This window comes from Zerene cesonia, chromosome 16 (genome assembly GCF_012273895.1).
Source record: "Zerene cesonia ecotype Mississippi chromosome 16, Zerene_cesonia_1.1, whole genome shotgun sequence".
NCBI classification, from domain to species: Eukaryota; Metazoa; Arthropoda; class Insecta; order Lepidoptera; family Pieridae; genus Zerene; species Zerene cesonia.
Window position 1 is genome coordinate 8,932,774 of NC_052117.1, and position 15,203 is coordinate 8,947,976.

Sequence of the window (15,203 nt, forward strand, 5' to 3'; positions counted from 1 at the left end):
ACGATAAAAACTTACATCATCAGTTTTCACTAAGACTCACGCTGTTAAAACAACAAAATTTAAAATATTCACCAAGAATTCTTTAACGACTTTAATTAGTCCAATCCCTGAATTAATTTGTAACGTAATCACATTGAAAAAAGTTCGAGACATCAAAGATACGACGGGCGACATAATGAAGAGGCGCATACGGTGGCTTCTATTAGCGAGTGCTCAGATACCCACTTCATTATTATGCGAGCAGGGACGGATTGTAGCACTAGTCGTTAAGGGCCACGGGGCCGTGGGGCTTTAAAAACCTATGGATATATAGGACTTAAAATATTGTGTGATTGCTGTAACTGTTCGTACGCATTTATAACTCAATTGAGTGTTTGAATTATGTGATATGATTTACATATTTTTTATTTATGCAGCGATCATAATATGAACAGTGTATCATCTAATATTGCACTGTAAAAAGGTTTTAGTTTGTTAAGTTTTTATATAAATAAATCTTTATTTTATTTAGTGGGTTTTACATTTGTATAATTGTGGATTGTGGCTCAGGCCCTTTTGCTAGGTAATACCTGTGTTAACCTGTGTTAATATAAAAAACTATTTTCAAATTCACAGCAACCCCACACTCGTACGAGTGAAGATAGGTGTACTCCTATCTTCATTACATAATCTTGATTTTAACATGAATTTTTAGTCCAAACACAACAAATATGAAAAGAAAGTTTAACATGCATTGGGGCCCCACCACCGAGCCGTGCCCGCCGCATCGCTTGCACTCGACTTAGCTTCGCAAACGAACGTGTAGGCTTCTAAGCTGATTTGGTTATCCAGGTTAATATCGAGAGCGATACGAATTAATGTTCTCACTTCGTTACTAACAGCTGGATGTGCTGGGTTACGGGATACAGATGCATATTGTTTGTCGGATGTGTTTTGTTAATGATTAGATTGTTGAGTTTGGGTTTTCTATTCTTATTATATTGAATCATCAAAACATACATTTGGTACTGTCATATAACGTGAATATATTGGAAGGCTCATATCCGATTAAGACCACTTGCATGATTTGCAGTCAAAAGTTTTTTTTTCTAGTTTTGATTGCAACAAATACATGTGAAATATTCTTTCAGTGTGAGATAGCCCATTTATTGAGGCAGGCTATAGGCTATATATGTACATCGGGCGAAGCCGGGACGTCCCGCTAGTGTAGTATATACTTTAAAAAGTTGTTTAATATTATATTTTCTACTTTCTTCTATGCGAGTTACTGAGCTAAGAACTAGATGGCGTTGTGCGTCTGTACAAGGATATTTGTACACTTTTTATTGCTATTAAGTTTTGATAAATTGTATTTATAAGCTTCCAACTTTTCGTTTGATTAAGATTATATCTCTGTATAAGACCTATATTTAATATTAAGATTTTCATTGATCAAAATAAAACATAGACTCATAGATAAATAACAGAATTCCTTCCCTTTTAAATTATGATGAATATAACGACTTATATAATAAACATATATTAGACGATTTAAAAATCACATAAATAGGCGAATTTAAGTCGCATATTCCTGAATCGTAGGTACTATCACATAACAATAAGATCTTCAATATATATCAGAGTCTAGGATTATAGCTGTATTACAATTCCTACGCGATACATGTTTATAAACTACCTTAGAGAAGGCTATGAAAACATAACAATGTTTTTTATTAACAGTGTACCAAGCTACGTGGATGGGTGGTTAATCTCTGGAACTAACTGCCCATGGCCATGGTCATGTTTGAAATACTGACTGGCCACTGATGAAAAGTACCTATATAACTTATTGCTTTTAAAGGCGCTAGTAATTTTGGAAAATAAGTAGCTTCTTGCTTCAATATAGCTGAAATGAACGAGACACAAACTGCGTCGAACAGAACAACAAAACAGAGCACACATTTCGCAGAAGTCGTCACGGCATTATCTGAGCCATTAATTCTAGTACATTTTTGAAGCGTCGCCCATAAACATGGAGTTAGTCCACACTTGCGGGTAGTTAGTGTTAAATCAAATGGATGTATAGCTCTCGCCGTAATAGACAAACTTTACAAGTTACGCTAATGCGAGTTGCGGCGATTAGACGCTCGCCGTTCCTTTGCAAGGCGTGCTCTGTTTATTGTAAGATACCTACTTTTATTTCACTTCATCTATCTTGAAATATATTAAATATTCGTATTCAAAAGTGTTATGTAATAAAAAATTTAAAATACAAACAAAAATATATATTGGGTCTTTTCCAAAAATGCAATGTATACTACCAGCGTATGGCTTCTCATACACCTTTGTATTGATACTATATTAGACACGAAGATAAGCAACTACACATCAACGAATGTAATTTTTTATTAAGACAGAGAGAAAAGAAAATAACTCTAAACATGGTGTCAATAATACTAAATCTTTCAATTTCGTACGAAAACCGCTGAAATATCAGGTTCTAGAAGAAACTAGACCGTACATAACCACGGTATGTCCAAAACGAATATACTACGCAACCTGCTTTGTACCTTCCAATTCTAAACATGTTTATGCATTCTTTTTAAATCCAATTAATAATTTGGGTCCTCCCAATCCCCACTATTAATAACTTCGTACCCCCTAAACCAGCCAGCAAGCACATTGACAGGAGGCGTCATGGCGCCTAACAACGTAATAAAAACGGAGACTGATTAGGTATTCAATGCGACGAGGCTGTAAAAGCCTCGTAAAATCCTTCTAACTCGTATAAAACGCTGAGTGCTTCATAATAAAAATTTGAAATTGGAAAAATTTTCAGACATTTTTCTGAGTACCCATATTTCTTTAAAAAAAAAAACTGAAACTATTTTTTGAACATTAATATTTGGAAATAATTTATTCCGTAGGTATAACATGTAATTGTTAGATCACATTATCACCAATATGTGAAATAATCGTTCTCGTTAAAACTTCATCTTTACTTACATTACTTTCCCTTTTTCAGAAGCTTCTTTTTATTAAATTGAAATCCTTAAATAACCTTCCGGATACCGGATCTAAGGATATAGTTGAACTGTGAATTTATTATACATATGTATAAAATGTACATTGAATGAACTATGTTGATTAAGCATCACTGCGCGCCTCAAGCAAAATGAAGAAATCTCTATACATAACAAATTTTAGACAAATCTGTGATTATTTTGGGGAAAATACATCGCTACCTACCTCTATTGTAAAACTGGGACTTTATTACAAAAAATACCACAATAGCATTAAATATTTAGGCGCACAACGAACTGTTTCATAACTGACAACATTACGTACTTATAGAAAAATGAAGAGTCAATTACAATCAAAGAAATATGACACATCAAAGCGTCTGCTTAATGCACTGCGGTGATAATTTTTAACCATTTAGCGAAGTGGTAAACAGACAAAGGACACATGTAGCTATGTAGTATTCTGCTTTGTGCGAAATTTTCATACAGAGAGAGTTAGGCTCGCTGCACACGGTGAAACCGTGATGTTTCTGGGATGTACCTACTGAAATAAGAATATCTCGCGTATACGTTCACAAACCAATAATCATTATCTGTAATATTATATTTTATTGGGATACACATGTATTAGTATAGTGCTTTGTACTGTATTGTGTAACGGACATTGAAGACGGAATTGATTGTTGACTAAAACTTGTATTTTTTGTATCCAGACTAAGCTGGCTGTATTTGATAATGTGTGAAATATACAATTGACCAAGTTCATATATAAAATACTTGCCTGTTTCATATTGGCATATTGAAAGTTTTCTAAACTTACACAAAACGTAAACGTAATTTATATAGTAATTTCCTATAGGTCCGAAGTCTACGATGAAAATGAACCTGGCAATCAAAATGGATTCTCGCAGTCGTGAGGTATCGCTCCACAATCGTCCTGCGCATCACGGTGTGCACGCGGCCTAACTGCTAGTGTCATTTGACAAGATAAAAGCGTGATGCACAAAGCAAGTGTGTAATAGGTAGATAATTTAAAAAGATGCCTGTTTCCATTTGCGCGCACTTTGATGTAGCTGAGGAGAGCCACTACGGCATTGTGGATTGGATAATGTTATAATGTGAGGTTTTTTGTTATATCCGATTGGGTTTTAATTGGCGCTTCTAGATATTTATGAGTTTGAAGTCTTTGATGACGGAGTGGCTCGAGTGCTCACGAAATGTGGGTATTTGGGATTTGTACGGTCGCTTATCAATTGACGCAATTATTCGTGTGTTATTTGTACTGGCTAGATTTCTAAAAAATGTAGTACTCTCCGAGGATGTGTTAGCGCCTTTTGAAGGGTTTAGGGCAATTTATTGCAGACGTTACGAGACATAATACAATTGCACGGATGTATACTGTCAAAAGACTATTTCAATTCGCTAGTCTACTGTTTTGTTAATTAGTCCTTAAAATGTTATGAAATGTTGTAATTAATCAATTAAATTATACACTCATGTAGGGAAGTTAAAATATAAACTATGACCATGTTATTCATAATTAGTCAATAACTCCTGATATTAATCGTAACCCAATGGTACCTAAGTATTTAGTGTGAGTTGTATTACAGGCTTCTTTGTAGAGGAAAGTGCGAGATTTAATTAGCATTTATATCGGTTAACAATAACAACAAATTATTGGTATAAGCTTTGTAGAAAACCATAATAAAAGGATATTTCCTCATATAAATATATATACAATTGAAAGAAGGCGATTCTTTAACATTACGTTAGTTAATGCATTCATGTTATCTAAAATCTAGAATAATAATAATTATTGAATATAATATATGGTATTCAGATAGTTATATATAAAATAACTTATTGCTTATTACTAGTATGCGAGCGTTATGGTAATCTTAATATAGAAAGAGCCTTCCATTTCATTCAAGATGTTTAATATCTGTGTTGCATATACTGAATTATAAATTACATTAAACTTATTAGTAGTTACGATAATTAGACCGTTAGACGTAATTTTATTAAACGCAAAAGTATTTCGAGATAATTCCAGACTCTTATTTGATTACTGTATTTTGATATACTCAAACCACGATCATAAGTTTGTAGGTATTTTACAATAAATGTTATTAAATTTTTAATTCGAATTGTTTTTATCTTTATCTTTTATTTCATTAAGATTCAACATCTACAGTTAGGCGACACCCGATTAAAACAAACTTGTCACATGGACAGTATTTTTTTATGTCCAAATCATAATTTTCGAATAACTGCAATTGTAAGTTATTTTTTACTGTGTAAAAACAAAATTACAGAATTAATAATAGAGAAAAGTTATAGTTTTCAGAATTCAGAATGACTTTAAAGTAGACACATTTTAGAACATGCTCGACTTAACTCTGTTCTGGTGGTTCGGGTCAGCTACTAGATAGCCAAATATCCAGCAAAATGTAAAATAAAAAACTTAAGACATTGCTGAGGTAGTAGGAGTGTAGAAGAGCATATAATGGTGTGTGATATAACGATACTAATATTATAAAGCTGAAGAGTTTCTTTGTTTGCTTGAACGCGCTAATCTCAGGAACTACTGGTCTGATTTGAAAAAAATCTTTCATTATTAAGATAGCCCTTTTAATAAGGCTTTAGGCTATATAACATCAGGTGGATAAAACTGCTGGGCACAGCTAGTTACATAAATATAGGTTTTGTCTGTTGAAAATAGCCTCCATCTCACCTTAATTTACAATTTATTTCCAAAAATCAAACCGATATATGAAGAACCGAGCAGAAGGATCGCGTTTGGCCAGTCGTAAAAAGTTATGAAAAATCATTCCCGTTTCCATTAGGGAAGGAATAATAAAGGAACATGTCCATTGGCAAAATATATTTTAGACTGGTACTGTAGTTTTTGAGATGAATTGAAATTCAAACATTTTAAGGCATTGATTCTGAATCGTATTCATAGACTTATGTATTTACCACCGGTTCGGAAATCAATTTCTATAAAAAAGAGACGAAAAAAGCTTTATAGTTGCTATTTTAATAATAGAACTTACCTATAAGTGATATCTTCATATAAGTGAACTTTAAAACATTCACTCTAAACAGCATTGTCCTAAATTTATATTTGTAAACGTCAATTGTCTGACTTTTTACAAGGCTTGTTTTTAAGTGCAAAATATTTTTATTAGCTTTATATTAAGTGCAAAATTTTTATTAATCGCATTTATAAGAATATAAGAAGATATTCCGCTTCAATCAGAGAAAGCACTTACTTAAAAATAGTCACACATTAGAACTAAGCTACGCCGCAAAATCATAAATCTTTCTTCAGCACTACGTCATATCGCATCATAAAAACCTAACACCTATATAAGAGCCGCAGCCATTTTGCTCGAAACAAACCCTTCACCAGTACATGGGCAGGTGAATGCTAAGCATATAATTAATATGTAAGCGCGAGCCAGCCCGTATCCGTAATCAAGCCTTAGACAGCGGCGGCCATGTTGAGTGCGCGCCTGTGTGCGCAGGCTCGGAGGTTCTATGCACTTCGCGTCTGTGTGCGTGAGGCGCGGATTTGCGATGAATTTTAATCTTTTTGCGATTGGTTTGGGGCGCTATTAATTGAACTTGTTTACTGCGAATAGATTGCGATATGTTTACTTATATATTTTATAGTTACATAATACCTACTCCATGATTTCTACGTACCTTCGTGTACATACATATTTTAAGTTGTTTTTTTTTTAATTCATTAAGGTTTTGTATACTTACATGGAGAAGATTCTTTGCTAATAAGTAAGTAATAGCTAAGCTAAGCTGAATAACTAAGCGTACTTAATTTATGGACATCGCACTGTATATGCATTTCATGAATAATTTATTTTAAATATATCTGTTGCGCATTACTACTTTCCAATTCCTAATTATCTTTAATTGCAATCCATCCAAAACTTATATCAAGTGTTTTTATTTGATTCAAAATGTTACTAGATAGGTATCAGTTTTCTAGAATAATACCTAAATATAGAACATTGATTTTACTCCATATAAAATATGCACAATTCCATGATAAATAGGTATATATTATAATTTATTGTTTCACGATACTCTGACTCAAACCCTAACATTGCAACTTTCGTCTTTATTAACAAAATGGCGCTTTTCCACACACTTGATATATCACAACTGCAGGAACATCTACATAAAGCGGCCGAATAATACACACCAAAACATACTTTAACACCAGCGGCTATAGCTTTGTTTCCTTTGTTTCAGACAAGTGTGAAAAATGATCACTTGCGAAGGCGTGATTAAAAAATTTCAGCTTTGTCTTTGGTTTGGAACTGTACTCAACTCGGTGGTTGGCGATGCTCTATGGTCGACAAGTTTTTAGTAACATCGCTTAATTGTGGCGTTTGTTTGATGCATAGAAATGTAAATTAAAATAATTTAAGTAAAACTTGTCGTAATTTAAATTGTGGTTAAGTTAGTAATCGTCCGTATTAAATACCTATTTACAAATATGCTTTCAATTGTATACAAATATTGTTATTTCAGTGAAAGATTCGTAATATTTATTCATAAACAAATTTATTGAAATTTGCCCATAAAAATATTAAGAGCAGTTTGTACAAAGAGTAATTATTTTAGTCGTAATATTAGACAGAACATTAGCATCTTTATATAGCTCTGATGTAGTTTCTAAATCGATAATATACAACGTTACTTCCTGAATGTAACTATTTATCCAAATAAACCACGATTATTGCAAATTATAATTAAAGGTTACACTTAGAGTCAGAAAGCAGTATATAGAAGGCCATTCAAAACAAAATGTTAGCCGTTCACGCTCTAAGGACTAGTCTTATAAAACAACCCACGAGCGATTTGAATTACTTGTAGCATCAATGATCTAAATTAGGTATCTTAATATCATTAGGACCTAATTAATTCCCACATGATGATTTTGTTGAAGCTAATTATCGTGTTTAATGTATCAAAGGTTTGACTCACCGCGTGGTGGCCCAGCCAGCGGCGCGTGCTAAGGGCGCCCCGCGGCGCCGCTCGTCTCTTCAACAAAATCATCACATGAAACAATTATTGTTAGATAAATTCGTACCGCGTGTCTGCGTGTACCGTGGGACCTTTGCTTTTATTGCATCGTTTAAAGTACTATAACCCTAAATTGATTTGGTGATTTCATAATTAAGCCCAGTTTCATTATATCTGTTAGTTTTAAAGATGGAGTTATTGAAATTGGCAAAAGCAGATAAGTTTTATTATAAAATTATAAAGTAACTATTACTTACCTTTGTTACGTTAATAATTGAAACGATTTAAATGCAAAAAGCGTGAATAACTACATTTAATATAATGTTAAAAAAAGAATATATTGCATGCACTATCAGAATTAGAATACTATGTAGATATTAGAATACACAAAGGAATACATAGGTATACTAGAAAAACTTTTTGTATTAGATCCTATACCTATTTATATTTTGCAATGCAGATAAAGGAAATCAATTACACCAAACATATTGGCAGATATCATTCATCTAAATTTTATATAATCTATATACTAGAATAAGTTGAATCATTATTCCATAATACATAATCGTATATTATTTAACAGCAAAAGTCTAACATGGGATCAAATAAACACAATTTCCTATAAATCCAAAAGATTATAGAGTCAATCGGTTGAAAACGCATAAAGTTATCGAATAACATACTAAAAAAAAAGAATATACGGCGAATTGAGAAGCAATATGACCATAACGTTAAAAGATCACATAGTTCACACACCTACAACCATTTTCCCAAACATTAATTATTATCTACGCCTACGTGCACGCATGAAAACACATAAAAAGCAACATCAACCACACAAGCAACTTTACGATAGACATAAATGCTTACCAAGTAGCCAGGGCGCCACGTTGTCATTGTCCTTAGCACTCTTAAGGATGGTCTCAGGGAGGGGCAAGGAGTGCCGCACCATCGCGCCGTACAGCCCGTACTCCGCCATGATGGTGGACCGTCCCCAACACTTCTCCGTCTTGCGCCATTTCGCTCGACGGTTTTGGAACCAGACCTGTTGGGAATTATGCTATTAGTTGTATATTTGCATTAATAACTGTGCATTTATAGTCGTTTTGCATCCGTGAGTCGGAACAACTTAGGATCTAGTTGAAAACAACTTGTACCGCCTGGTACAAGCTGAACTAGATCCTTTTTGGCGGTACTGTGGGACACGCTATTGTTGTACTTTTTTTTCTTTGCTATTATTATTTACTTTTGTTTTTAGTTGTTAATTTTATTATTTTTTATTTCATCTGTGTTTTTGTGTTTCATGGCGCCAAATAAATGTTTTTTCTTTCTTTCTTTCTATAGTAATACTAGTTGCGCCCCGTGGTTTCACCCGCGTAAGTCCGTATCCCGTAGGAATATCGGAATAAAAAGTTGCCTATATGTTATTCCAGTTGTCCAGCTGTCTACGCATCAAATTTCATTGCAATCGGCTCAGTAGTTTTTGCGTGAAATAGCAACAAACACACACACATCCTTATAAACTATCGCATTTATAATATTAGTTTTAGTAGGATTGTACAGCGTGTATATTTGTACGCGTTACTTCAGCAACTGCTGGACCGATTACAAAAATACTTTCACCGTTCGATACGTACGTTATCCTTGATTGCCATAGAATCACTACATACTATAAAGTCGCTTCCCTCGTCTGATATGGTCATTACGTATGTATGCTTAGATCTTTAAAACTACAAAACAGATTTATAGATAAAGGGATTCAAAAGGAAGGTTGATATGTATAATTAAGCTACTCCGAACTTTACGCGTGCGAAGCCGCGGGCCAGAACTATTATAACATACGCTCTACAGCTGAAGCCGAGACAAACCGTTTGTAAAACAAAAACATAGTTTATTTGGTATCAAAGAACATAAATAATAAAACAATATTGATAGAACACACGTTGTATTGTGATACATTCTATACTGATATATTGCACACACGGGCACACGAGTACTTCTAGTTATTAAGCAGAGTATCCTACTTTAATATCATACATGCCAAAAGTTTGTAAGGATGTGTGTGCGTTTGTTGCACTTTCACGCAAAAACTACTGAACCGATTGCAATGAAATTCGGTACGTAGACAGCTGGACAACTGGAATAACATATAGGCAACTTTTTATCCCGATATTCCTACTGGATAAGGAATTACGCGGATGAAACCGCGGGGCGCAGCTAGTTTCTGTATAACTGTTACAACTTTTAAGAGACTAATATCGTCTAGAGCTGAAGATTCTACCCTCGAAATGTAACAAATATTTCAAGGAACTTATAGCTTTGAAATATGCACGAATACTCATCAATTATTTATGTGTATTTAATAAACGTCAATCATACCTAATTGCTGATTGCTTCTAACAATTCACCAAATATTAATCTTCCCTAATAAACTACTATATAAATCACTGAAACATATAATACACCATGTCCAGTTAAAAGATATTCAGTTGGAGTGTCGCCGCGGTATTAACTAAGCGAGTAAAACAAACCAATTAGCGAGAACAAACGCGACTAGATTAAATTTTCAAACTCGAGTGTAGCTCTCTACCTAACCATTGCTAGGGCTGCCGCTAACGAGTTTTCAAAATCCGGGTTTTTCAGGTCATTTTGTATTGTGTGACACATCATGGAAAACAAAAAGTAAGGAGGGAGGCATACATGTTTTCGTATTTCAAGGAAGAATACATTTAAATCGGTTTATAATTAGGATAGCTTAGGATTTATCATTAGATTGTGAGTTAATATTGAATTTACAATATGTAGTTGCTTTATTTATCTCAACCATGTATTGAAATCATATAATGGAAGTTTCAAGGTATCCGTCGAAACATAATTTATTTGTTATGAATAAAATGTATTATATTATATTTATATCGGCATGGGTAAAATGGTTTACATCACTGTTACATGACTGCTATAAACAAGATTGAGTAGCGCCAACCCTACAACCTCCACACAGCGCCTGCGAAACAGTTAATTTCTAATTAAATTTGTTAATTAAACTCGATCCGTGCTCCGCGCAAATTAATACTCCGTCGTATTATATTCCGACAACCCCCTCCCCCCAATTTCCCCCCACTGCCCCCCACTTCTCACAAATCCGCCTACCGCTGTATGTAACATGTATTTACTTGGTCTATTGGCGCGTTATTTCGAGATTTTTCCCAAGAAAATTGATTGAAAACACTTTAAGGTTTTAGCAGTAATCGGTGAATTAACTTTACCTTAAGATTTTATGTTTGCGCCGATGTTTCTGTTTTAAATAACTGAATCAACATATTCATTACTTCCTAATGTTGTAGGTTTATTTTGATGCTTATGAATTATATATACTAATACTATAAAGAGGACACTTTCGTATGTTTGTAATGTTTTTACGTAAAAACCACTTTCACGGACCGATTTTAATAATTATTATACCATTAGCAACTTCACTGAGTGACACAGGCTATATATGTACCACAAAGCTGGGGCGAACAGTTAGTCTTTAATAAAATTAAATTATAATTGTTACTTAAGAAAAGCCTTTAAACACAACTATTAATTGAGATTGTAAATAAATATTACAAACCTACTGTATCACATTTTAATGTCGCTATCCTTACATACTGAATATGGCGGTATTTTAAGTTTACAGTTTCAAGCATGTTAAATTTAACTGTTCAATTTTCAAACAATGAATGATAAACATTACAAATTAATACATTTGTAATATACCTATCACGTTGTACCTATAGACACCTCCTATACATATAATGCTCTTTGTTGTTTGAAATGATACATTTTATATCTTGCTCATTAGATCAAGTTCAATAATTTCAAGGCGATAAACATTTGCAATATCGAAATAATGTCTACGATTCTTATCACACGCAAAACAGTACCCATTCCACCTTCGCAGGACAGAAACTTCAAAAGAATCACGCTGTATTTACAAGCGTCTTTGTGGCCGTAATGATCACTTAGCGACTAAATAGAGTCCAGCTTATCCCGGGCATGTTATTGATTGGATGCCGCGACCCCGTGACAGACTAATTGCGGCCCCGGATTAGTCCGGGACACCCTGGGATTAGGCAGGCACTGTAATTGTTTGCGGAAACGCCCGCGGCTGCTTATTGGAAAATTCTGTTGGCATTGTTTTCTTTCGTTTTCGTTTTGTTTTATTAGGTCGTGTACGTTATATGTTTGTTGCGTTAAAACTATAATAGCTATAGAATATATTCATATTTGAATAGTTAATAAAATATACATAATATTAACTTAAATAACATTCCATATTGTAGACGTAATCGGCTAAAGATAAACAAATATCATAAACGTAAAGAAGTTGTTGTACATTTTACAAAAGAGGACACGCTAGAGAAATATTATTGAATGTTTACTGATTTATTTAAAAGGTTAAATTTATAAAATTGTTTATGTGATAAGTGCAGTATAATTTAAATTTGCAATACCACAACGATTCTGTAATAAATAAATGTATGTAAATACTTAATGAGTTCTTAAAGGACAGTTCAATAATATTATTATTAGTGTATGATAAAAGGTATTTTTAATAAAAAATTGCATAGCAAACAGAATTTAATTAAATAACAAAACAAAATAAACCCTCAAGACATACTACTACAATTAGCAATCACTTTAAACAAACAGCGAGCAAACTTGCCGCTAAAAGTAATTCCACTTTAGTTATCTGCTCAATATCATGTAATTGGCGGTAACCATGGCAACGTACATCTCCGCATTCCCTAATTAACATAGAGGCCCAAGCTTCGTGTAATTGTTAATTTGGCAGCACATTCGGGCACGTTAATGACGCGTATGCTGCGAATTACACCCACCCAGCAATTTATTATCCGTGTGTGACAATCCATTGCCACGTGACCTCTAAAACACGCTCAGTTTCATATGATACAACCGGCTCGAAGGACCAGCGTACGCTGGACGCATTAGTTTAGGGTCGAATTTGTAACGCCTGTAAAACAATTTGTTACCACGTCGCTTTTGGATTTGAAAAGCTAACGTTGTAGCTAGTTTTGCAAATAGACATCGGTTGCTCTAATGTTTTCTACTCAGCTTTACGAAACTTATAATCAGTAATGCTTAAGAAGTACATACTTACCGCTATTTATTCTTCTAATAAATTCAAGTTCTATAGATAAAGTAGATGGTAACTTGCTAAAGTGTTTATGAAATGAGTATAGTCAAGTTTTAATTTAAGAAAACCTGTAGGATCAGTAGGAACTGCTCATAAAATTATAACCGTCAAAACCGTCTATGCGAAAATTATTAAAATTTGATGTGGATAATAAAATAAGTAATACGACTTTATTTTTTTTTTATATTTTGAATTGGTAAAACTTAAAAACATAAAACATGCAATACATTTTCTCGACATTTGTTTGATATAAAATAAACAAGCTCTTTAAATTAAGTCATTCTGTACCAACAAGTTACAGCAAATTTAAAAGCCAAATCTTTTAGAGCCCTCCGACAAAGTTGCAAACATTTATTTAATACCGTGTTAAGCGGCGCGGCCGGGCCACTTCCCTCTTCACAATATCTAATCTATCACACAAAAGGGATGAAGCTCAGCCGACAGGATCACAATCAAGGTGCTAAGTGCGCTCCCGGGGGAAGGCGTCCCTCAGGGCGCACTCTCGGCGCCGTTATTGTATAAATACTATAATCCTCTAACACGATCACTTGGGTTAATTGTTGTAAGTGATGGAAATTGATTTTGTTAATCCATACGAGCAAGCCGTCATTTTGTCCCTCTTTTCGATTTGCTCCGGTTAATCATTGGGTGATTATAATTGTGTTTTATGTCATTAATAAATATCGTTAATTGGATTTTTGGATTGTTTATTGTTTCAATAAAATCCCTAGTTGATAAATTTATAATAAAAGTATGGCAGCACTAAATTGAATTTGAATTTGTATTATATTACAAGCCTTTGTAATATTTTTTAAATTTATATTGATTTCACGCCTCCTTAGATATCAAACCATGGACTTTGAACAAATAGAACTATCATTCAAACATGACGAAGCCGTTTCTGCCATTACTCGATGAAATATCGTGTAATTGACAAATAGAAGTAATAAATTGTCTCCAATTTCAATAGTAATCCTCACTAATATTATAATTGCGAAAGCAAATTTATCCGTCTGTCTCTTTTTTCACCTAAACCACTGATCTGATAGGACGAAATTTGGTACAGGTGTAGTTTAGAACCGCGAAAGGATAGTTTTTTACCCCGAAATCACACGGAATCGGCAACTATGTGGTGAAGACCCCGAGATTATCGATCTTCTTCTCTACTACGAAGTAAAGAAAACCGTCACAATGACATTTCAATGAAACTGAAGTCTAGAAACGCCCAATTATAGCCGATGGATTGCAATCACCCACAGCTCTGAATTGGCCAGTACGCAATGTCATTACACGTTGACAGCTCGAATAAGGCTGCACAAAGGCAGTCTTATTTACGGAGTGCATAATTTCATTTCTTGGGGCGCGGGGGAGGGCCGACCAATCAGGTGCAGGCGAGCTAAACTGAGTTGCGATTCTGCTCCCAATTTGGCAGCAATTTACCGCACAAAGCCAGCGCCGTAACAAGTTATTATTCAATTGGGGTGCGTTGGACACATTTTGATTAATCTATAAGTTAATGTGCGGTTAGCGTTGATGGGTTAACAACTACGTGGATTGCCGTTTTGTTATGTAACTACTTGTTAGCGATTTTGATGATAGTGACGTGGAAACAACTGATAAAAAAAAAATTTGATTAAGTACCATTTTAAACCGTTAAATTTTACTTCATTAAGGTAGGTAGATAAGTAGTTTTTATTAATAGGTAAATATAGATGTATTATGTTATTTATATTATTACAATTAAAATGTGTTTCCCGCTAAAACGCGGTATTGTGGATTTATTATAGTTGTAACTAAATGACTTAGTTAACTATTTCTTACTAGAGAAAATATGACTAAAAAAAAGAGTTGTAGCAAGCATTAACTTATAATAAAATACCTAGTCTTGCCATAAATATTGTAATAAAGAAAAAAGAAAATTGTTAACTGCAAATAACATTTATTAC

General features: G+C 33.8%; 1 protein-coding gene across 1 annotated transcript in view; it reads right to left on the reverse strand.

Annotated features, from left to right (window-relative positions):
- Window positions 1–15,203, reverse strand: part of LOC119832887 (visual system homeobox 2-like) — an 86,318-nt gene that overhangs the window by 4,374 nt on the left and 66,741 nt on the right. Inside the window, exon 5 of the mRNA XM_038356700.1 lies at window positions 8,928–9,102. Coding sequence (XP_038212628.1) covers window positions 8,928–9,102 — 175 coding nt within the window. The remainder of the gene's footprint in view (window positions 1–8,927; window positions 9,103–15,203) is intronic.